This window comes from Microtus oregoni, unplaced genomic scaffold (genome assembly GCF_018167655.1).
Source record: "Microtus oregoni isolate MIOR12 unplaced genomic scaffold, Mior012 000012F_ref0000307, whole genome shotgun sequence".
Taxonomy (NCBI): Eukaryota; Metazoa; Chordata; class Mammalia; order Rodentia; family Cricetidae; genus Microtus; species Microtus oregoni.
The window spans coordinates 52,597,485-52,622,100 of NW_024543071.1; the positions used below are offsets into that span (position 1 = coordinate 52,597,485).

A 24,616-nucleotide genomic window follows, 5' to 3' on the forward strand; every position below is an offset into this window, starting at 1 on the left:
ATGTTATTTGTCTTTCTGGGTCTGGGTTACCTCACTCAATATGGTGTTTGCTAGATCCATCCATTTTCCTGCAAAATTCAAGATGTCATTATTTTCTGCTGTGTAGTACTCCATTGTGTAAATGTGCCACATTTTCCTAATCATTCTTTGGTCGAGGGGCATTTAGGTTGTTTCCAGGTTCTGGCTATGACAAATAGTGCTGTTCTGAACATAGCTGAGCACATGTCCTTGTGGCACAATTGAGCATCCTTTGGATAGATACCCAAAAGAAGTATTACTGGGTCTTGAGGAAGGTTGTTTCCTAATTTTCTGAGAAATCGCCACACTGATATACAAAGGGCCTTTCCAGTTTGCATTCCCACCAGTAATGGAGGAGTGTTCCCTTTACCCCACATCCTCTCCAGGATCATCAGTGTTTTTGATCCTGGCCATTCTTACAGATGTAATACGGAATCTCAGAGTTGTTTTGATTTGCATTTCTCTGATGACTAAGGATGTTGAACATTTCCTTAAGTGTCTTTCAACCATTTTAGATTCCTCTGTTGAGAGTTCTCTGTTTAGGTCTGTACCCCATTTTTTTAAAAATTGTATTATTTGTTCTTTTGATGTCTAGTTTCTTGAGTTCTTTGTATGTTTCAGAGATCAGTCCTCTGTCTGATGTGGGGTTAGTGAAGATCTTTTCCCATTCTGTAGGCTGCCATTTTGTCTTTGCTTTACAGAAGCTTCTTGTTTCAGGAGGTCCCATTCATTGTTCCTCTCAGTGTCTGTGCTACTGGGGTTATATTTAGTGATCCCCTGTACCAATGTGCTCAAGTTTACTTCCTACTTTCTTTTCTATGGGGTTTGGTGTGTTTGGCTTTATGTTGGTTGAGGTCTTTGATCCATTTGGACTTGAGTTTTGTGCATGGTGATAGATATGGACCTATTTTCATTCTTCTACATGTCTGTTTTTATGTCAATAGCAGTCTGTTTTCAGTACTGTAGCTCTGTAGTAGAGTTTAAAGTCAGGGGTTGTGATGCCTCCAGAAGATCATTTACTATACAGAATTATTTTGGCTATCCTGGGTTTTTTGCTTTTCCATATGAAGTTGCTGACTCATTATTTTGAGTTGACTTTTTGGTCATTGTACTTTTAGAAACTTTTCACTTTTGACAAAATTTCTGGGACCTACCCCCCACAATAAGTTGTGTGACCCTATGTAAGGTTTGAGTCACAGTTAAGGAAGATTTTCCTTAAATCATTATCACACTCAGCAAAATAGATGGCTTTGTACATAAATATTAGAATGTATTGTTGGGAACAATGTCAAGGACAAAGGCTATGTTTTTGAGAATTTCATACTTGAGTACCGTGTTTAAATTTCTACCCATCCTCCTGGAATTTTTTTTAAAGATTTTATTTACTTATATATATATATAATATTCTGCCTACATATATCCCTGCAGGCCAGTAGAGGGCATCAGATCTCATTATAGATGGCTGTGAGCCACCATGTGGTTGCTGGGAATTGAACTCAGGACCTCTGGAAGAACAGTCAGTGTTCTTAACCTCTGAGCCATCTCTCCAGCCCCTGCTCCTGAAATATTTTCAATTTGTGGTTGGTTGAATCTGTGTGTGAAAATCTCAATTTATTTTATTTACAAACAAAATCTTTTCACTGAACTTAATTTAATCTTACCATTTTGAAAAGCACTACCAGTGACAAAATGGCAGCAATAACCATTTGGTTAGCATTTGAGGCTGACCAGAAAACATATTTCATAAAAGTATTTCATATGAAATAATTATTAGAAATGCCTTTCAAGGACTAAGGGAATGGCTCAGTGATAGAGCACTTGCTTAGAAATATGTTTGGAGTTAGTTCTCCTGTTTAATAATGGTTAGGGCCTTTGTATAGCCCATGATAGGCTAAGTGTGAGAGTGAGGGATCTGCCCACTGAAGCCATTCTGGACAGCAGACGCCTCAGCTCAGTATGTCCACTATCAGTGAAAGGAAGAGCCCATGGTCAAATGTGTCCTGACTCTTAAACAGCTCTGCCTGACAGGACAAACAGCACTTCTAACTTTTCCCTGGCCAGAGTGATCACATGGCCATGCCTAACTTAGGTGAAATCTTTGCCATATCTTTGATCCCAGCATTCAGGAGGCAGGGGCTTAAACACTGCATATATATTTTAACATTTCTTTCTTTCTTTCTTTCTTTCTTTTTTTTTTTTTTTTTTTGGTTTTTTGAGACAGGGTTTCCCTGTGGCTTTGGAGCCTGTCCTGGAACTAGCTCTGTAGACCAGGCTGGTCTCGAACTCACAGAGATCCGCCTGCCTCTGCCTCCCGAGTGCTGGGATTAAAGGCGTGCGCCACCATCGCCCGGCTTAACATTTATTTCTATTTGTGTGTGGGGAGTAGGAGTGTGCAGAAGTCCAAACAACGTGGGAATCAGTCCTCTACTCCGACCATGTTGGTCCTGGGGCGCAAACTCAGGTCATCAGACTGGTCGCAAGCATGCTTACCAACTGAGACATTTCATTGGCCCTCAAAGATATTTGTATACTCATGTTCCTAGCAACATTATCATAAAGCCACAATTTCCACACAACCAAAGTGTCCACTGATGGAGCAATGGATAAAGGAAATGTGGCATACAAGCAATAGATTATTATTCAGCCTTAAAAAGGGAGTTTTGAGCTGGGCAGTGGTGGCGCACACCTTTAATCCCAGCACTTGGGAGGCAGAGGCAGGTGGATCTCTGTGAGTTCGAGGCCAGCCTTATCCATAAGAGCTAGTTCCAGGACAGGCTCCAAAGCTACAGAGAAACCCTGTCTCGACAAAAAAGAAAAGGGAATTTTGACACACTATGATCTGAAACTTAAATACATTATGCTAAGTACAATAAACCTGGCACAGTAGGACAAATATTTGTATAATTTACTTTCGTGGAGTACTCAAAATACTCAAACTTACAGAGAGAAAATCAAATGGTGGTTTCAAGGGACTGCAGAGAGAAGATGAATGGGTTAGTGTTAATAGGCACAGAGGTTCTGCGGAAGAAGGTAAGAATATCCTTGAGTAGATGGTGGTGGTATTTGTACAACATTGAAAATAAACTTGATAGCACAGAACTGCATACTTAAAGATGGCTAAAATGATCCATTTTCTCTCATATTTTGTTGTGGGACTGTTTCCTCTGAATTGAAAAATGATTCCCTGGCAGGAAAGGGGAGCTCACAAGAAAAAGAATCCCACAAGGGGCTGGAGAGATGGCTCAGCATCTCAGGATGGGGCTTTTATTTCCAGTATCCACATGGCGGCTCACAAACATCTGCAAACTCCAGTTTCAGGGAACATGATGTCTTCCTCTTTGGCTTCCATCAGCACTCTATGCACGTGGTGCACAGACATATACAGGTAAACTTTCATACATATAGAAAATCAAAACAGAAGAAATCCACAAGACTCAAGAGACCCCTCCCCAAGGTTATTTATTTATTTATTTAACAGAGGGTCTCATATATCCCAGGTTATCCTACAACTTCTTACCCTACTGCCTCCTCCTGAGTGCTGGTATTACAGGGGTAAACCACTATGCCCAATTTACATAGTGCTGGGTTCGATGAAACACAGGGCCTTATGCGTATTAGTAAGCACTCTAGCAAGCCTGAGCTACATCCCCAGCACCTCCCAACCCAAGGTAATTTAGGTGGGAAACAACTGCTGGGGAGGAGAAACCATTTATTTATTTATTTATTTTTTTAAATTTATCCCAATAACTTTATTTTTTTTATTTTTCTCATTATTTTTTAATATTTATTTATTTATTACATATATAATATTCTGTCTGTGTGTATGTCTGCATGCCAGAAGAGGGCATGCAGACATACACACAGACAGACATACTGCACTGGCACTCCAAGACAGACAGGAGGATCTCTAAATTCAAGGTCAGCCTGCCTTAGAATTCCAGACTAGCCTGAGTTACTCTGAGAGATATCCTGCCTGCCTCACAAACAAACAAAATAATAGCAACAACAAAAAAGGTCCAATATAGGAATTTGGGGAGAATTCAAACATTCAGACCCTAGTGAACGAAAAGTGACTTTCTGATCATTTATAGAAAACCTGTTTCACAATATTCTCTATCTCAGTAAATGCCAATTCCAAGCTTCCGATCGTGCCATGTCATCTTAGACTCCTCTCACGATGGACATCTAATCATGTATGACAGGGCTCTAAAGAATCCCAGATATGACCTTTTTGTTTGTTTGTTTGCTTGTTTTTTGAGATAGGGTTTCTCTGTGTAGCCCTGTTGTTCTGGAACTCTTTAGACCAGGCTGACCATGAACTTGAATTCACAGAGATCTGCCTGCCTCTGCCTCCCAGTGCTGAGGATTAAGGGCATGCACCAACACCATCCAGCTTCTGATTGCGTTTTTTTTAAAAAATATTTATTTATTTATTATGTATACAATATTCTGTCTGTGTGTATGCTGCAGGCCAGAAGAGGGCACCAGATTCCATTACAGATGGTTGTGAGCCACCATGTGGTTGCTGGGAATTGAACTCAGGACCTTTGAAAGAGCAGGCAATGCTCTTAACCTCTGAGCCATCTCTCCAGCCCCTTCTGATTGCGTTTTATTCTGCCATGGTAACACCATCTCCTGGATTTTGGCAGTAGGAATTGTTGTTCTCTATTTGTTTTTAGCCATCTTGAGAGCAGCCAGAACATTTACAACCATGAGACCTGTGCTATCACACTGCTTCTGCCTGATACTCTCCATAAAGGTTCACCTTCAGGGTAAAAGATAATCATTCCAAAGATGCACAGGGAGCTGGGCGATGGTGGCGCATGCCTTTAATCCCAGCACTCGGGAGGCAGAGGCAGGCGGATCTCTGTGAGTTCGAGACCAGCCTGGTCTACAGAGCTAGTTCCAGGAACAGGCTCCAAAGCCACAGAGAAACCCTGTCTCAAAAAAACCAAAAAAAAAAAAAAAAAAAAAAAAACCAAAAAAAAAAAAAAAAGATGCACAGGGTACCAGACTGCACTGCTCCTTTCTGCTCCATTATTCACTGTGCCTGACTCCCAGCACAGAGGCTTTTGGCTTCCTTGAACCAGCACACTTGTTCCTGTTCCAACGTCTTTTAGGCTTGTATTTTCTGGCTGGCGCTATTCTTTGGCTACTTCAAGTCTTTATCACTGTTGTTCTTAATTCCTGCGGGTTAGATGAGGGTTACGCTAGAAAAGACACAGACACGCGGCGGTACCACGTGGTACACTTTTTAATGGGAGGGGAAAACACACTAGGAAAAGTGAAAGGAAGGGACAAAGGCAAGGGACAAGAAGGGAAGGGAAGGGGCGAACTCGTGGCTTGTCCTTGCTTTTAACGGAGGATGCAAAGGCTTCTGGGAAATGTGTCCCGCGCTTGCGTGCGCTGGAGTCCAGAGGGATGCTGGGAGTTGTAGTGTTGCAAGGGAACAACAATCACGATCTAACATGCTGTATTGCTTATTACTTATTGAATTATTGATACAGGGTCTTACTCTGTAGTCCAGTCTTCTTGACTCCGAAGTGCTGGGATTATAGTGTGAGCTACCACCATCGACACCATTCCACTTACTGCCTGTTTTCCTTCACTATACAATATAAACTCCAAGAAAGTTGAAGTTGCCATTTTGCTCAGTGCTTGGCACTCTCCATATGGAAGATGTGAAATATGGTGAGTGAAACTATGGACAAGTAGTTAATGAATTTATGCTTTTGATAACTTGTTTAAATTTTTAAAATCTCACGCTGTGGGCTGGCCCCCTTGGCTTCCTGCCTCAGCCTCCGAAAACTGAGATTACAGCAGTGTGCTACTTCATCTAGATTTTTCTTTTGTTTTTCTGTGTAGCTTGGTGCTTCCCACCTGTCCTGGAATTAGCTCTGTAGACCTGGCTGGCCTCGAACTCGCAGAGAGCTGCCTGTCTCTGCCTCCCAAGTACTGAGATTAAAGGCATGCGCCATCATTGCCCAGCTCTTCTTGCTTTTTAAAAACTGTTTTTAGGTTTTAATTTTTAAAATTTTATTTGTTTATGCGTATGGGTGCTTTGCCTGCATGTATGTCTGTGCGCCACATTCGTGCAGTGGTCAGAAGAGGGCGTTGGATCCCTTGGAACTGAAGTTAGCTGGCCGTGAGCCACCTTGTGAGTGCTGGGAATTGAACTCAAGTCTTCTCGAAAAGCCGTAAGTGCTAGTAACCAGCGAATTGTCCCTCTAAGGGTTTCTACATAGCTCTGGCAGTCTAGGACCTCACTATGTCGACCAGGCTGGCCTTGAACAACCCATCCGTCTCTGCCTCCAGAGCGCTGGAATGAAAAGGGGGTGCGCCACCAGGCATGGCTCCCTCTTCGTATTTTTTTTAAGCCCCAACTTTTGGTTTCCTTAGGATAATGAAACATTGTACTGTGAAATCTTCATGCATACAATAAATTGTCACCTCTGTATTTCTCGATCGTAAATTCCATCAGGTTTGAACAGACGCTCAGTTTTCACTGTCGACAAAATCCTTTTGAGCCTCAGCAACCCCAAGTAATGTGCTTGCAAAGAACGAACTACTCAGGGGAGGTGCCTCTCCCGACCGCCGAGCACAGTATCGCGTATCGATCCTAGACTGAAGGCGGCTGTCCTGGTATCTCCCGCCAGGCCTAGCCTTACGGCAGACACGCTTCCACAACACTCGGGTCTGGCCCAGGCTGCTGGAAAGCAGGAGCCCTGCCTTCCCCCAGAGAACAAAGTTTTCCTCGGGGCCCTTCCGGCTCGCCACACCCCGGCCAGAGGCCGCTCTGCGGACTAGGCCTCTGCCGACTCAGCCTGAGCGCGCTCCCTCGCCGCCAGCCCTCCTTTCCCCTCCCCCCGGCGCGGCGGCGGCGGTTGGTCGCGCGCCTCCGTGCCTTTTCCACCCCCTGCGAGAACCAGCGGGCTCCAGGCCCTTTGGGATTGGCTGCGTCAAAGGGCATCTTCTCTCAACCTCTTTGATTGGCTGCTGTAGGCGCGGGATGCAGTCTCCAATTGGCTAGGTTAGAGCGCCTGCGCGGCGGGGTTCTCGGTCGCCAGCCATTCCAGAGGAGGACTGCGGGTCGTTCGGACGTTTTGCCTGTCGCTGTAGGAGAGCTCCCGTCTCTCCGGGAAGGCGGCTGCGGCGTCAAGATGAAGATCTTTGTGGGCAATGTCGACGGGGCGGATACGACGCCGGAGGAGCTGGCAGCCCTCTTCGCGCCCTACGGCACGGTCATGAGCTGCGCCGTCATGAAACAGTTTGCCTTCGTGCACATGCGCGAGAACGCTGGCGCGGTGCGCGCCATCGAGGCCCTGCATGGCCACGAGCTGCGTCCAGGTCGCGCGCTCGTGGTGGAGATGTCGCGCCCAAGGCCCTTGAACACTTGGAAGATTTTCGTGGGCAATGTGTCGGCTGCATGCACAAGCCAGGAATTGCGCAGCCTCTTTGAGCGCCGTGGACGCGTCATCGAGTGTGACGTGGTTAAAGGTAACGCGGGAGCGCGCTTGGGGAGGGGACGCGCGCGGTGCACTCAGCCTATTAGCCACGCCCCTTACCCGGGGGGGTTGGTCCTTGCGGTTGGGAACGGTGGGGAAGTGCGCGGGAGCGGGGCCTAAGGTGTTGGGGGCCAGTTGGGTACCGCCACCCTCCCCTGCTGTCCAGGCAACAACATTCATCAAGTGGGAGGAGTCGGCTCTGGGCGGGTGCAGTGGCCACTGCTAAGCGAAGCCGCGGGCCTGGGGTCGCGCCAGAGACTTGCGAGTGTCTCGGGTTGGGGCGGGGGTGCATTTTCCTGGTTGCAAGGACTTGGTACCAAACTGAAATTGGGAAGTGACGGGCACCAGCCGGACCATGGAACAGGGAAGATTTCGCCACTTTCCCACTTCCTCTCCACACATCGGTCAGATCCCGGGAAGAGGGAAAAGGTGGGGGCTAAAGCCCCAAGGCCTCCCCGGGGTTACCTCCTTACGAATGCTTCCAAGCGGAAGGTAACGGGGCCCTTGGTCGTTTCTCGGGTTGCAGTCTTTATTAGTATTCTGTCATGGATCTGCTTGTGGGTACCAGAGGGGCCTTTTCCAAACCCATTTGGCTTTTCAATATTTGGTGGGTTATCCTTGATAGTTTTGTGCTTTCCAACCCTCGGGGTCCCCCCCCAACTTTGTGTTCAGTCTTACATCTTACCAGCTGGAAGCCCTGATTTTATTTTTGCATGTGGAAGGGGGCTTTTGTTATGAGGCCTCCCCCCAGGTAGTTTTTACTTGCCAAGTTGGTGCCACAGGGCCCAGCTGTTTTATAAGTTTTGAGATTGCAAAGGGGTATGCTCTGGCTTTGCGGTATGTTGAGAGGCGGGCGTGGTGTCTGTTAAACTTGGGCTAAACACCATTCACTCAGTAGTCGTGCTTGAATAATTCTCAGGACAGCTCCCTAGTTTCGTTTTCTTTGAGGAAATGTCTTTTTTGAGACCCTGTTGACTTTCTTAGCCTGGGGTCTTATCGCTTGTCTCCTAAATGCTATTCTTTTTTGTTGGCAAGATTTTAAGGGACAACCCAGACCGGTGTCTGTTTCACTGGTCAGAGTTAACTTTGCCCTGTCATTTTCAACAATGCCACCTGGGAGTGATGTCCTACTCATGCCTTACTTCTGTTGGATTCCTATCTGCTCGTGCCCTATGGGAATGATGAGGACAGGAATAACTGCGGTGGTAGTGCTTGCTCATTTCATCAAATAGTTCGTTTGCTATCCAGGAAAGTCACAACTTTTGGGCCATTGTTGTCTTCTCTATAATGGGGGTGTTTAAAGGGTCATAGGGTGTGCATTACCAGGAACAAAATGTTTGTTCTGCATTGATACTGATTCTGTTTTCCTCAACTCAGGTTATATCTGGAATGATACTTTCCTGCAGTCTTTAAGCATACTGTGGTGCATGGATTTTTTCTGTTTAAAGTAAAAGTGGGAAAGGTCTCAGTTTGGGTACTTGACCAACAAAAGGATGGGATATATGAGTTTTTATGACAATTTTGTGTTTAATTGACCTATTTAGTTTCTTTTGTGGTTCTTAGGTAGGCTGGCTACCAGAGTGGAAATCTAGAATCCAGTACCTCAGGGTACAGTCTCTCCGTTGGAATTCATATGGATCAATAAACTTTTTTCTCAGGTGGTAGGCCAGAAATTTGCCTGGCTTAGTTTGGGACTGACATTAAGTAGAAGTGAGGGTGGTGGTTGATAATGACTTTACATACACTGTACAGCTCTAGGCAGATTCCCTGTGAGAGTTACAAAGTTTGTGCATTTTTCCTTTTAGGAACAAATATAGCAAAATTACACTCTAGACTGATATGACCCAGTCTCTACTTTGATATGAAAGATTTGGTGACGATCTGAAACATACTTCCACTGATGATGTTCTCTTTGGGAATGAAAGCATTTTAAAATTGGGAGAGTACTAGAAGAAACTGGCTCTGCAAAATACCTTTCTCATTTTTGGGAGGGGAGGCTGAGGATAGGCATTTGGTTGAATTGTCAAATCTTTGAAAAGTGCAAAAGCTTTATTTTACACAGAATGGCCAGCTGTTTTATTTTACAGGAAAAAAAGCATAGTTGCTTGGTTAATTGAGCTTAGGTCTGACTTGTAACAAACAATGACTATTCTCCACAGCTATAGCAGCTGTGCACTGTTGGATAGTCAAAGATGGACAGTTTCAGGTCCGAATATCAGAAAAGAAAGATTTTTTTTTTTTTTTTTTGGTCGGCCATTCTTTCTCTACACAACTTCGTAAACTTAAAAGTATTTAGTCTTTGGGAAAACTCAGTTTCTAGTATTCTTTTAGCTTTGGTGCTAGAGAGATTGTGGTGCCATCATAGAAGGTCCTGAAAACATAACTTGTTGATCATATCTCCTCTGTCCCTGCTCAGACAGGGTTTCTTTGTATAGCCCTGGCTGTCCTGGAACTTGCTCTGTAGACCAGGCTGACTCCCATACTCAGAAATCTGTCTGTCTCTGTCTCCCAAGTGCTGGGATTAAAGGTGTGCACCACCATCTGCTAATCTTATGCTGTGATTTCCATCAGTAGTTTCTTTGAAGTAGTTCAGCAGGCAAGAAGGTCTTTGGAGTTCTTCAGATTTCTTTGTTGCCCTAGTAGTAGTTGGTTTCTGAGTGTTTTTGACAGGTCTGACTTTGGCTACTTACTGCAATTTAGCCCATTTCTAGGTATCAGATTCCCTGGGCTTCTACTAACTGAGGTACATCTTCACCCTCCCCCCATCTTTAGGTCTATTTTATTTTATGTTTATGAGTGCCTGCATGTATGTATGTGCACTACATATGTGCCTGATGCCCACAGAGGTCCGAAGAGGTCTGATCCCCTGGAATTGGAGTTAGGGATGGTTGTGAGCCACAATTTGAGTGCTGGGAACTTATTATACAAGAGCTGCAGGTCTTGTAGAGAATTCAAGAAGCCATCTCTCCAGTCCCTGTTCCCCTTTTTTATGCAGCCCAAGCTGGTTTTGAATTTGCTGTGTAGCTACAGTCCTGATTTGAATTGCCTCTACCTCCTAGGAGCTGCTATCATACGTATGTGCTGCAATGCCCAGTTCACACGTTTTTCTATTTATTTATTTATTCATTCATTCATTTATTTATTTATTATGTGTTTAGCATTCCTTCCACATGTGCCTGCAAGCCAGAAGGGGGCGCCAGGTCTCATTATAGATGGCTGTAAGCCACCATGTGGTTGCTGGGAATTGAACTCAGGACCTCTGGAAGAGCAGTCAGTGCTCTTAACCTCTGAGCCAAGTTGACTATATTTGTGTCAGAGATCTTCCCTCGTTATTGCTTAATTAATTGGGCAGTCATTTGAATTATTCATTTGAAAGTACTGTTCCTTTTCCATCCTCCCCTTGTCTGTCTCCCCCCCTTTCCTTTTTTATAGTATGGGGGATCAAACCAATGTCCTTACAGTTGTTACGTATACACAATCACTGGTTACATCCCAGTTCATAAGTCTTCTTGTTGTTGTTTTCAAGACAGGGTCTCACTATGTAACACTCACTGACTATCCTGGAACTCCTTTGTATGCCAAGCTAGCTGTGAACTCATACAGAGCACCCAAGTGCTGGGATTAAAGGCACTAAGCGCCCCCCCTCCCCCCCGCCACATTTTTAAATCTTCTTCTTTTGGTTTGTCACTATTTAAGCTTTTTTTTTTTTTTTTTGAGACAGGGCTTCACTGAGACTCTAGATTGCCCTTCAACTTCTGGTCCTCCTTGCCTTTCCTCCTGATTGCTAGGGTTACAGGGTTACTACTGTCATATGCTGGGCAGCACTTTATCTGCTAAACTCAAAACCAAGTATAAGGTATAGATGATGGGAGATGTAATTTCTCTTGTAAATCCATTGAAATTTTTCTTAGGTGTTTTTCCTAGCTCATTTTTGAATAGGATAAGGAAACAGGTGGGTGGTCATGTTGGTGCATGCCTTTATTTATTTATTTTTTGGATTTATTTTTTTTTAATTATGTGTGTATGTGGAGTCTAGCTAGAGTACTTTGGATCCCCTGGAGCTGGAGTTAACGGAGCTGTGAACCACTTGACATGGGTGAGCGGTCCATGCTCCACCCACTGAGCTGCCTTTAATTCCAGCATTTTGCAAGTCAGTCAGGCAGATCTCTTATGAGTTGAGGGCTAGTCTGGTCTATGCCAGCCAGGGTTACGTAGTGAGGGGAACAAAGATCAAGAATGCAGCGGGAGGCAGAGGCAGGCGGATCTCTGTGAGTTCGAGACCAGCCTGGTCTACAAGAGCTAGTTCCAGGACAGGCTCCAAAACCGCAGAGAAACCCTGTCTCAAAAAAACCAAAAAAAAAAAAAAAGAATGCAGGAAGGTTCCTTTGTCCTTCCTGTTGTTTGGTTGTCTCTTTCTACCTCACCTTCTGCCCCATCTACTTTGAAGCTCCAGCTAACCTTAATGTTTTCTTTTGAGTGGGTGGGTGTTTCTGCTTGTCATTGCATTTCCCTGGTACCTTTGTCTTTCTTGAGGTGAGTTCAGCTTTTTTTTTTCTTTTTTTTTTTTCCAGTGACTTTGTAGCTCTTGTTGACCTCTAACTCACCTTCTGTCTGTCTCACCTCCTGAGTGCTGGAGTTTTGACAAGCTTTACTACACCTGGCCTCTCTGTTTTTAAAGATATCTTAGGCCACAATAGCTATTTTTAGCTGATCAACCTAAACTAGAGATCAGCAATCAAAGGACAATTCAAATACCCTGTGGCTAGGTGGAAAGTAACATTTAGCCTTTCATAATTGTTAAAAAAAAAGTCAGCTTTTGGGCTGGAGAGATGGCTCAGTGGTTAAGAGCATTGCCTGCTCTTCCAAAGGTCCTGAGTTCAATTCCCAGCAACCACATGGTGGCTCATAACCATCTGTAAGGAGGTCTGGTGACCTCTTCTGGCCTGCACCACAGACAGAATATTGTATACATAATAAAATAAATAAATAAATAAATAAATAAATAATTAAAAAAAAGTCAGCTTTTGACCATGGGATCATTGAAGACTAGCATTTGTTGAACTAGGAACATCAAGCTTGGTGTTCATCTTGTTCTTAAAAATTAAGCCAGGCATAATGGTGAACACCTTTAATCCCATACTCAGAAGACAGAGATGGAGGGGGCCGGGGAGGAATCTCTGTGAGTTAGAGATGAGCCTGGTCTAGTCTACACAGTGAGTTTCAAGATAGTTGGAGTCACATAATAAGACCCCATCTTGACCCTCCCAATATTATTTTATGTGTATGAATGTTTTGCCTGCATATATGTGCCTACACAGTTAGAAGGTGTGGCATTCTTTGGAACAGGAAGTGATTATGAGCTGCCCATGTGGGTGCTGAGAACCAAACCTGGGTCTTCTGTAAGAGCAGCAAGTGCTCTTGACTGCTGGTCCAGCTCTCCAGCTTCATTTTGTTCTTTGGTCATATTAAGCAGGTTTCAAGTTTATGTGGCATTATGATTTATTAGATGAAAAATAATATTCTCTAGGGAAATAAATCTCTGGTTAGTTTAGGTTTGAAGAATTGTCATAATTCTCCATTATCTTGCAGCCATTTATACCTCACAAGGCATTTCTGTCTTCTTACTTGACCTCTAATTTGAGGTTAGTAGTATAAATTTTTCCAACAGGGAATAAATGTTATATTCTTTAAGATCACCTAACAAGTCAGGGATGATGGATCTAAAGCTGGGCCTTGTAGTGTAGCCCAGGATCCTTGATATTATATTGTACTTGGCTTTTTGCCTTTTACTTTTTGGGAGAGGGCATTGTCTTCAAATCCAGGAAATGACTTGTTCTGTAGGAAGGAATAACTTAGATAAGCATCTTGGAATAAGTCCTAAAAGTAAGGATGGCTGTTGGGAGGCCATTCACAGTAATCTATTTTATAATAGATAATAGCCTTAGTAATTCCGTCCAGATAACTCCTCATTTCTTGCACTGATATGACAGAGATTGGATCCTGCCTCTTAATTTACGTAAAGTAACCACAGGTCCAAAATGGAGTTAGGGGCAAAACCTTAGGTTCCTTTCATTGTTCTTTATATCCTCTTGATGGCACTATTACGGTTCGTGGTATGGTTGTTGTTAAGAATTTCTTCCCCTTTAAGATTTTTCCTAGCCGGGCGCTGGTGGCGCACGCCTTTAATCCCAGCACTCGGGAGGCAGAGGCAGGCGGATCTCTGTGAGTTCGAGACCAGCCTGGTCTACAAGAGCTAGTTCCGGGACAGGCTCCAAAACCACAGAGAAACCCTGTCACGAAAAACCAAAAAAAAAAAAAAAAAAGTTTTTCCTATGTTGTAGATGATTAGAGTTCTCAGATCAATATCCTGTCTTAGACTTCTTCCCAACACAATTTACTCAAGTCTTTAATGAGAGAACCTAGGTAGGTGGCTGGTGATGTTGCTCAGTCATGAACTGGCATGTGTAAGGCCCTTTGTATGTTCAGTCCCTGGCCCTACGCTTTCCCCTCCCAATAAAGCAAGTGCCCTTTAAGGGTAAACCTGAAAATTCAGCAAACAATCTTTTAAGGGGAATGTGTTCTTCTGTCCCTTGAAGAGGAAATAGCAGAGAAAGCAATGTGGACTCTTGATTCCATTCCCTTATCTTACTGACACTCATAGGGTCTAGCTTCTGTGCAAGTTAACGTTTTTAGTTATACTACACAATCCTGTCCATGGACCTCCGGATGAAACAAAGGGGCATGGAAGAGCTAGCTGGGGCTTTGGTCCTGGCATTAATAAATTGATTTGCAGCAAGCCTTATAGAAACTTGGAACCTGTTTGCCTAAAAGTTTGCCTCCCAGGATTGTTGAGAGGTCCTGGATGTGAAAGTGGGTGTGAAAACTGGAAAGTAATATGGAAAGGGGAAGATTTTCTAGCAGGAATTCTGTGAATGCTTGCTTCTTGCAGTCACTCTGCTTTTACTAATTGGACCTAGACAGAGAAGTGAGTCACACCAAATTGTGAGTGGTGGTTTCTAGTGTTTTAAGCTCTTAGCTTCAGAGGTGAGTGTTAAGTAGCTAGTTATTAGATGTGCTTGAATTGAGAACATTGAGTAATTGAGTGATCTAGAAATACTTTGTGTATTTGCTTGCTGGTTTATATTTATAGAAGCTGTGAAGATTTTTATCCTGCATTGTTGTTCATTTTTGCTTTTCTTTTTTCACAGAAAGTTAGTTGATTGAAGTGGCAGGGGGACAGGGAAGAAGGCCGTAGTCAAATGACTGCTTGAGACTGTCAAAAGCTTTGTTACACATCAGCCACATTTCATGGCATACTCATGTAGAGGAGGGTTTGGAAGCCTGGTTGTAGCTGGCAACAGCTGGGTGCTGTTGTGTGTCCAGTTTGGGACCCAACAGGTAGCATGCCCTGCCCCCCTAATTGCTAACCCTCTGTCTGCTGCTTTATCAGACTACGCGTTTGTTCACATGGAGAAGGAAGCAGATGCCAAAGCCGCCATCGCGCAGCTCAACGGCAAGGAAGTGAAGGGCAAGCGCATCAACGTGGAACTCTCAACCAAGGGGCAGAAGAAGGGGCCTGCCCTGGCTATCCAGTCTGGGGACAAGACCAAGAAACCAGGGGCTGGGGATACAGCATTCCCTGGAACTGGTGGCTTCTCTGCCACCTTCGACTACCAACAGGCTTTTGGCAACAGCACTGGTGGCTTTGATGGGCAAGCCCGTCAGCCCACACCGCCATTCTTTGGTCGCGACCGCAGCCCCCTGCGCCGTTCACCTCCTCGAGCCTCTTATGTGGCTCCTCTGACGGCCCAGCCAGCCACCTACCGTGCCCAACCCTCAGTGTCACTGGGAGCTGCCTATAGGGCCCAGCCTTCTGCCTCTTTGGGTGTTGGTTATCGGACTCAGCCCATGGCAGCCCAGGCAGCCTCTTACCGTGCTCAGCCCTCTGTCTCCCTTGGGGCCCCATACAGGGGTCAGCTGGCTAGCCCTAGTTCCCAGTCTGCTGCAGCTTCCTCTCTTGGCCCATATGGTGGAGCGCAGCCCTCAGCCTCAGCCCTTTCCACCTATGGGGGTCAGGCAGCTGCAGCTTCTTCGCTTAATTCCTATGGGGCTCAGGGATCCTCCCTCGCCACCTATGGTAACCAGCCATCCTCTTACGGCGCCCAAGCTGCCTCTTCCTATGGGGTTCGTGCGGCTGCTTCTTCCTACAATGCACAGGGAGCAGCTTCTTCCCTAGGTACCTATGGAGCTCAGGCAGCCTCCTATGGTGCCCAATCTGCAGCCTCCTCACTGGCCTATGGAGCCCAGGCAGCCTCTTACAATGCCCAGCCCTCAGCCTCTTACAGTGCCCAATCTGCCCCTTATGCTGCCCAACAGGCTGCTTCCTATTCTTCCCAGCCTGCTGCTTATGTGGCACAGCCAGCCACAGCTGCTGCCTATGCTAGCCAGCCAGCTGCTTATGCTGCACAAGCCACTACCCCAATGGCTGGTTCCTATGGGGCTCAACCAGTTGTTCAGACCCAGCTGAATAGTTATGGGGCTCAAGCATCAATGGGCCTGACAGGCTCATATGGAGCTCAGTCTGCTGCTGCGGCCACTGGTTCCTATGGTGCAGCAGCTGCCTATGGGGCTCAGCCTTCTGCCACCCTGGCAGCTCCTTACCGCGCTCAGTCAGCCTCTTTGGCTGCTTCGTATGCTGCTCAGCAGCATCCCCAGGCTGCTGCCTCCTACCGTGGCCAGCCCGGCAGTGCCTACGATGGGACAGGCCAGCCGTCAGCAGCCTACCTGTCTATGTCCCAGGGGGCCGTTGCCAACGCCAACAGCACCCCGCCGCCCTATGAGCGTACCCGCCTCTCCCCACCCCGGGCCAGCTACGACGATCCCTACAAAAAGGCTGTCGCCATGTCAAAAAGGTACTGTATGCCCCCCCGCCTCAGCCCCCAGCTGGGGCTTAGGGCAAGGGGCTGAGGTTGGCATGGGAGGGAAACAGGAGCCATTGGCCCCTCACTTGGTCTTCTGTGGGATGTCCAAGGGTCATGAGGGTGAGTGAACATTTCTGGCCATCAGAGTTTAGGTGGAACATAGTGCTCAGTCTGGGGTGATACCAACTACCTAGGACCAGGAAACGTCACCATTCTAGGATGTACCACTGGAGCCACTTTCTGTAGGATTGGCTCATAGCTTTTCCCACTGTCTTAAGCCCATTCCCTGTTGTCCTGGTTTTGATGGGGTAGATGTGAAAGAGTAGTCCTTTTGGCACTCACTGGCTGAAGGCAAGCTTATGAGGTGCGTTCACCCTGGGAAGTTGGGGACCCTGCTTTTTCTCCGTCGTTCTGTTGATGAACCAAGGTCTTTTTGTACAGGGCCCATGAATGGGGATAGTTTGTTTGGGAATGTAGACCATAATTCACCTTGACCAGTTTGGAAGGGAGAGAGCTTCAGCAGAGGGCTTGTTTCCTGCTGACTTGAAACCTTGTTTGATTTCTTGGCCTGGATAGTATGATGAGCCTTCTGACAAGGAAACCAAATGGTTTGAGACAAATCTGATAACACCCTCCCTGTCCCCAATGGCATCTCCCCTAGGCCCACCTGGAGCCCTCCCGTAAACTGTCTCATTTACCAACTGTCTTCTTCTCTCGACTAGGTATGGTTCCGACCGGCGTTTAGCCGAGCTCTCTGATTACCGCCGTTTATCAGAGTCGCAGCTTTCGTTCCGCCGCTCGCCGACAAAGTCCTCGCTGGATTACCGTCGCCTGCCCGATGCCCATTCCGATTACGCACGCTATTCGGGCTCCTATAATGATTACCTGCGGGCAGCTCAGATGCATTCTGGCTACCAGCGCCGCATGTAGGGCCATCCTGGGGATGGGGCGCCACAGGAAGGGAGAGAGAGGAAGAGGTAGGGTAGGGTTCAGACTCAGGTCATCACCACCCTGTTTCATACCTCTCCCAATGGTGATTTTTCATCCCCTCCCTCTACCATGTGGGCCTTCCCCAGGAGAGGACCATTTTGTATTTGGCAGTAGCCTGCTTTGTTTCTTTGCCTCAGCAGCACATCTTGCTACTGGCTTTAGATCTGCGGTTTTCCCCTACCCTGCCATCTTTCCAGAATGGGCATTTCTTTTATATTTTTATTTTTTTCCTGGCTCCCTTTATTTTTCTGCGCGATACTTGAGGTTGTTTGGAGGGTCATACAACCTACAGCTGATGTCGGGCGGCGCGTTTTTCTTTTTAGATGTGAGGGAGGCCAGGAAAGGGTTACTTTAACCATTTCCTGTGGGCCAACCTATGCCAGCAGTCCAGGGGGCCCTGACTGTCCTCTGTAGAGACTATTGAGACTGAGATCCGGTTGGGACAGTCAGGTGGTATGTGTCCAGATCCCTGGTTGCCACTGAAGTTTAGCTGATGGTGACTGGCATAGTCCCAATTCCCTATCTGCCCAAGTAGGTGGTGTTAGAAACCTTAATTTTTTTTCTCTTTTGTATGGACTACAAATAAAACTTGGGGCGATTTGTGGTTTGGAAACCTGGTTGTCATTGTCTTGATTGCATTCAGTGTCAGGTGAGCCAGTTTGACATCCAGGAAGACATGACAGCTAAAGAAAGGCAGCCTGAAGACCCAGAGTAGGTATGGAAAGGTGCTTGAAAGTGGGGTTAAGTTCATTATCATCTTAAATGGCATGCCATCTTTAGAACTGGAGAGCAGACGGATCAGTTTCAGTTGATCACATATTCAGAACAATGCCCATTTTCCTCTGCTTATGTTTGACTAATGTCCATGACCTTTTCCCAGTTCAGGAAACAAAGCAAAAACTACAATCCTATAGGATGGTTCAGGCTGAGATCTGACTGGGATTGGGTAATGGGCTGCCGCCAGTGTTGACAGAGCTAATGAATCCAGGCAGTAGGCTTGAGTGAGTGTTGAGGCTGGGACCTGGGAAAGAAGCTATAGTGGAGTGGAGGTGATGTCACTATCCGGTACTGCCCTGTGGTTGGAAAAATGAGGGGCAAGGAAAATATGAAGCATATGGGGCTATCTGACCATATCGTGGTACTTCGCCTGTTGAACTTCATCATGGAGCATCCTTCATGTGTCCTGCCAACTTCGGTCATCACAACACCTGTCTGCATCTATTATGGTTTTTAGATACCTTTTTGCTGGGTTTATATCTGAAGGTATTATAAAACATTCATGAGAAGTGGCTGGGGTGCAAACATAATCAAGAAGGAATGCTGAGATTGAACAAAGAATTGATAGAGAGCTTGTCTGGAAGAGGGCTGGAAGACCTGGGCAGTTTGAACCAGGGATAAAATGGAGGTTTGAACTTGATGGGTAGATAAAAGAAGACTGGTTAAGTGGAGTGATAACAGAACCCTGATACTCCTTGGGGAAGGATGCTTTAGAGACATTTGGGGGCTTGGTGGATTAAGGTATGTGCGTGCACGTGTGATTGCAGCTGCAAAATAGATGGGGTGGGTTGTCTGCCTCCTTCATTGGCATCATCGGAACTTGGCTGTGACAGTAGTTTGCCCCAAATGTCTTCTTCCTTCTGCCCATCATGTAAAAAATGCCTCAAACTCACAAGTTCTTATTTGTGGCTAACGGGTAAATCTCAGGGAGTACTGGGGTCAAAGGTCTTTTATTTGCTTCTCTTTCTGCTCATCGCCTTGTCTTCAGGTGCTTTGCTGCTCATATTCATTCCTCTTCAGAATGGGGGTAGAATGGAAAGATAGGTTTCTTAATACTTTTCTCTGTGATGGTAGAATATGAGAGCTAAGTTACAGACTTGGCGTGACTGCTCTGGGGGAGTAGAGGGTTGGATGTAGGGCCTGATTGTGGTCTAGGTATTTGCAGTATCTCTTTGTCATTTTCCTTTTCCTCCAGCCCTTGTTCTGCCACAGTCACAATTCCATGGTTCCTGCAGAAAACAAAAACAATCTCCCCCCTCCAACCAGCTTTATGTATTCCCAGGGCCAGTGTTGATCTTTTTTACAGCTAAACTCAAAGTGATTTGGTTTATTGGATCAGTCTAACTGTTGGCCATCTTTAGATCCTGATGCCTCATTGCCCCAGCCCTCAGGGTTCTCATTCAAGCCAGAAGGAGCTACAGAGCTAAATCATTTGTCATTTTCTTTTCTCTTGCAGATTGTTAAAAAAAAACTTTATTTAAATTATTCATCTCTATTCTATAACCCACTCATACTTTGCTTTTTATCGATATCTGAGTTTTAAGTTCTTAAAACTTGGGGAAAGATGGGTTTGGTGAATGGGAGGACAGAAATGTAATGAGTGTTTTGGGGAAATGGATTTTCATCGCATCTTCAGAACATTCAACTTCTACACATAGCATCTCTACATGTTGGCCATATTGGAGAAGTTTTGTTGGTTTATTCCTGGAACAAGACATACACAGAGACTTCTAACCTTATCAGCCTGTCCTCTTCAGAGGTTTGGCTTTTGTTTTAAATTCTCTTGGCTTGCTGGGGCTCCATTTCTTAAAATAGAGATAATGAGAGACCATCAATGAGGAGCCGGTCTCTAGAAGTGTGCTACTTTTCTATACAACCCCCTTGTGTCCCCAGCTAAGCAGTGTCAGAGTCCTTGCACAGTCTGTTGGTTCTCCAGGCATTTTGTCCTATCAAGCCAAGTCAAGGGACAATAGAGTAGCATGGTAAAACCATAATGAAAATATATTTACTAGATTTATGGACTGGCGTTATTTAATAGAAGTTTGGGTAATAGAGAAGATAAAATAGTACACAGAAAGCTAATATTTATCTAAATTATGTTTTAAAAAGATGCTAAAATAAGGCCTTTTCTTCTGAAAACTTTTAATTTCAGGTCTCCCTCTGACTCATAATTAAATCTCTATCTATAAAGCTTGAGATGGCAGTGCTTGGGAGCTTGGTCTGGGGTTGGCTGGAGAGAGCTCCGCACTGGAAAGTAGGACCTACCCCGGCGAACTGTTAGAGTTAATGAGCAGTGCTAGGCAAAGGGTGGACCTAGGAGAAGGGGATGTGTCAGTGACTAGAGAATACTTTTTTTTGGTAAGACTTAACTCAGGTTTGAGTTTGAATCCTGACTCTACCTCTTTTTTGGTTTTCGATAACAGTTTCTCTAACTTGAGCCTTTCCTGGAATTTGTCTGCAGACCAGGCTGGCCTCAACCTTACAGAGCTCTGCCTGCCTCTGCCTCCTGAGTGCTGGGATTAAAGGCATGCGCTGCTACTGCCCAGTCTGGTTTTTCCTCTTAACTGTGTGATAATTGGATATGTCAGTACTTCTGCCTTGTTTTTATCATCCAGTATTTTTTTTTTCTTTTTTAATTTGAGACAGGGTGCCACTCTGTAGCCCTGGCTGGCCCAGAATTCAACAGGTAGATCAGGCTGACCTTAGACTTAGCTCTCTGCGGGCCTCTGTCTCATGAGTGCTATAATTAAAGGTGTGCACCACCATACTCAACTTTGTTCTTATCTAATTTTTTGTTTGTTTGTTTTGAGAACAGGGTCTTAGATGTCTGAGGCTGGTCTCCCAACTTCATGTGTAGCTTAGGATGACCTTAAATTCATATCTGTCTTCACATCCCAAGTGCTACGGTTACTGACATGTACCACCATTTCCCGTTTATATGGTGCTTGGGATGTGAATGACTCCAGGAACGCCTTCATGCTATGAAGGAAGCACTCTACCAACTAAACCGTGCCCTTAGTACCTCATTTAACATGATCATGGTTCTAAGTATTGCTTAAAATCATTTTTTTATTAACCAACTCAGAAGTATCAAAAAGTGATAGTAGTATCAAAAAAGTCATTTTTAGTTTGGCGGTGGTGGCACACACGCCTTTAATCACAGCACTTGGGAAACTGAGGCAGGCAGATCTGAGTTCAAGGCCAGCCTAGTCTACAGAGCAAGTTCCAGGACAGGCTCCAAAGCTACACAGAGAAACCCTTCTTGTCTTGAAAAAAAGAAAAAGTCATTTTTATATGTTAATGTTCATTGAAACCAAAATACATTACCTCTTGTAATTATTATTCCATAATAGTTTCTAAAAGGATGAGTGAACATAAAACAAATGAGGGTATGTATTATACTCAGTTACTAAGTTTCATTTTTCGGGGCTCCAGAGATGCCTCATTGCTTAAGAGTACTTTCTGATCTTGCAGAGGGTCCTGGGTTTGGTTCTCAGAACCTACTTGGCGGTTCATAACAACCCTTAACTCTAGTTCTAGAGAAGCATAGCATCCAATGTCCTCTGTGGGTCCTGTACATGGTGCACATAAATTCTCACAGGCTCAGATTCATACATGTAAAAAGAAATTCATCTTAGGAATGAGACAATAGAGTCTGGGGACACTGAGCTGACCTGGTGAAACATGTAGTTTTGCAAAGGACTTGGGATATAGGTTTGAATGCAACACATTGGAGTCATCTGAGTTTTTGCTGTGAGTGCTGCATAGCAGCATAGCAATGACTTAACCTACTAGACTACACCAATATGGACGACCCCCCATCTCTGGTGACACCATTTTGTGTCTTAGGATGACTTTTCTTTTGCTTATGAAAAAATAAAGTTTGCAGTACGAGGGACATCTTGAATGGAAAGGAGTAGAAATAATATAGTTAGCCAGTGGGCTTGGAGTGGGCACACTTGGTTATTAGCCTGTTGGCTCCCTATGAACATCCTTGATACTGGGTTTTAATTTGAGCCTTTGTCAAACTTGTGACTCAGTTTTGGACTAGGGGCCAGTTATTTATTAGGAGTGTAAATTATTAGATGGACGTGTTGGCTTGTGGCTATATTTCTAGTACTAGGCAGGCTAAGGCAGCCAGGTGGTGGTGGCACACGCCTTTAGTCCCAGCACTCAGGGAGACAAAGGCAGGTGGATCTCTTAAGTTTGAGGTCGGCCTGGTCTACAAAGTGAGTTCTGGGACAGCCAGAGTTACACAGAGAAACCCTGTCTCGACAAACCAAAAAGGAAAAAAAAAAAAGGCTGAGGTATCTAAGAGTTTTTAGTTATGTTGCTGGGGAGTGAACCCAGGTCCTCCTTGCTAGGCAGGCGTTCTATGATTGTGCTACATACCTAGCCCTGGCAGACAAGATGATTTAAAAATAGAAGACAGTAAAAGTGCTTCTGTAGGTGGGATTATAGTTAAGGGAGAGGGTTTGAAATTGGTGCTGTAACTTTCTGTAAGGGCTGTGAGCAAATAGACCTCAGTGTGAACACTTGGTCTATAGTTAACCTCGTTACCGAAGGCTTCATTTTGCTATTGTCAACGTCATGATGAAAAGCCACCTCTGACTTGATGATCAGATTTTGTTTTGAAGAAGATTGAAACGTTCTGGTGATGATAAGCACAGATAACTTTTCCTTGAAGTACTGGGATTCTTTTGGGTTTTCGAGACAGGGTTTCCTCTGTGCAATAGCCCTAGCTGTCCTGGAACTCACTCTGTAGACCAGGCTGACCTCGAACTCACAGAGAATACCTGCTTCTGCCTCCCAAGTACCGGGTTTAAAGGTTTGTGCCACCACTGCCTTGCTGAAGTACTGGGATTCTAAAGTAAGGACCTTACATGTTAGACGCTTATCATTGAGCATATACCTCTCTAGCCAGCAAGCCAGTATAACATGAACTGAATCCAATCACTTCCTCAGATATCAAAAAGGTTTCTCATGCATTAGGTTTTTTCCTTTCCTTCCCTTTTTTTGAGACAGGGTCTCTCGGTGTAACAGTCCTAGCTGTCATGGAACTAGCTCTTGTAGACTTGTGGACCAGGTTGGCCTTGAACTCACAGTTCTTCTGCCTCTGCTTCTGGCCTGCATTCTTTTTTTAGTCAATAAATATTTGAGTGTCTTTCATGTTACCAAAGTAGTTCCAGCATTGAGGGCATGTAATATGGAAAATGATCAAGATAGAATTTCAAGTAATTGTAATTATTTGCAAAAGTAGTATGAAGTGATCAGTTACAAGTCAGTGTGTGTGACTTTAGATACAGCGGCCAGTAAACTGGGTGGTGGTGGCACGCCTTTAATCCCAGCACTCGAGGCAGAGGCAGGCGGATCTCTGAGTTCGAGGCCAGCCTGGTCTATAAGAGCTAGTTCCAGGACAGGCTCCAAAGCCACAGAGAAACCCTGTCTCGGGGGTGGGGTGGGGAAAGAGCGGCCAGTAAAAGATCTGAATAGAGAATTAAAAAAACAGTCTTTATCTGGTGGTGATCAAGCAGACTGAGACTGTAGCGAAAACCTGGTTGGGTAGTTTGTTAGTCCATAAAGAAGTTGGAATATGCCCCTCACTCCCGTTTTTCTTTTAGGCAGAGTCAAACTATGTAGGCTTGACTAACCTGGAACTTGCTATGTAGACCAGGCTGGCATTGAACTCACAGAGACTTAATTGCTTCTCCCTCTTACGTGCTGGTATTGCCTGTTCAGCTGTAGTAGATTTTAACAACCAAGGACATGATTTTGATTTGGAGGTTGGTTGGCCATAGTCTGGTGGTTTTGATGTCTGCACACTGGCATGAATTGTGATCCTTTGAATTGTTACCTAGTCTCTACCTTTGAACCTGTAGAGATTCTAATTTAGTGAATGAATTGGTCTTGTATGCTATTGCAGGTATTTTTCAGGGATTTCAGCATAAGAAAATTTAGAAGATTGAACTGAGAGAAAAGAATTTCTATACTATATGTGTTTCTGGATACATATTGAGTTGTGATAATGTAGTATTAGACCTCCTCAGAAAGGTCCAGGGCGGTAGAACTGGTTGTATTGATTACTGATCTCAGGTTGCCTTTACTCAGACTCAGGTGCATCAGAGTGGCCATATTTAATGTCATATTTTCACATGGGGGGTGGGGGTTTTGAGACAGGGTTTTTCTGTAACTTTGGAGCCTGTCCTGGTGTCCCGGAACTCGCCATATAGACCAGACTGGCTTTGAACTCAGAAGAGTTTTGCTTTTTGAGACAGGATTTTTCTGGATGTCCTGGAACTCTGTAGAACAGACTGACCTGGAACTCAGAGTTCCGCCTGCCTCTGCTTCCTAAATGCTGGGGTGAAAGGTGTGCGCCACAACTGCCTAGGTTTTAACTTAAAAAAA

General features: G+C 45.0%; 1 protein-coding gene across 2 annotated transcripts in view; it reads left to right on the forward strand.

The window, feature by feature from the left end:
• The first annotated feature begins 7,074 nt into the window (after positions 1-7,074).
• The window catches only part of Rbm14 (RNA binding motif protein 14), a 28,748-nt gene continuing 11,206 nt past the window's right edge, over positions 7,075-24,616 (forward strand). Inside the window, exons 1-3 of one of the 2 annotated variants that reach the window (XM_041661667.1) lie at positions 7,075-7,515; positions 14,974-16,435; positions 17,167-18,047. In XM_041661667.1, coding sequence (XP_041517601.1) covers positions 7,179-7,515; positions 14,974-16,435; positions 17,167-17,374 — 2,007 coding nt within the window. In that variant the 5' untranslated portion in view covers positions 7,075-7,178 and the 3' untranslated portion in view covers positions 17,375-18,047. Of the gene's footprint in view, positions 7,516-14,973; positions 16,436-17,166; positions 18,048-24,616 lie in introns of those variants that run through there. The other variant, XM_041661670.1, reaches the window with a different exon arrangement.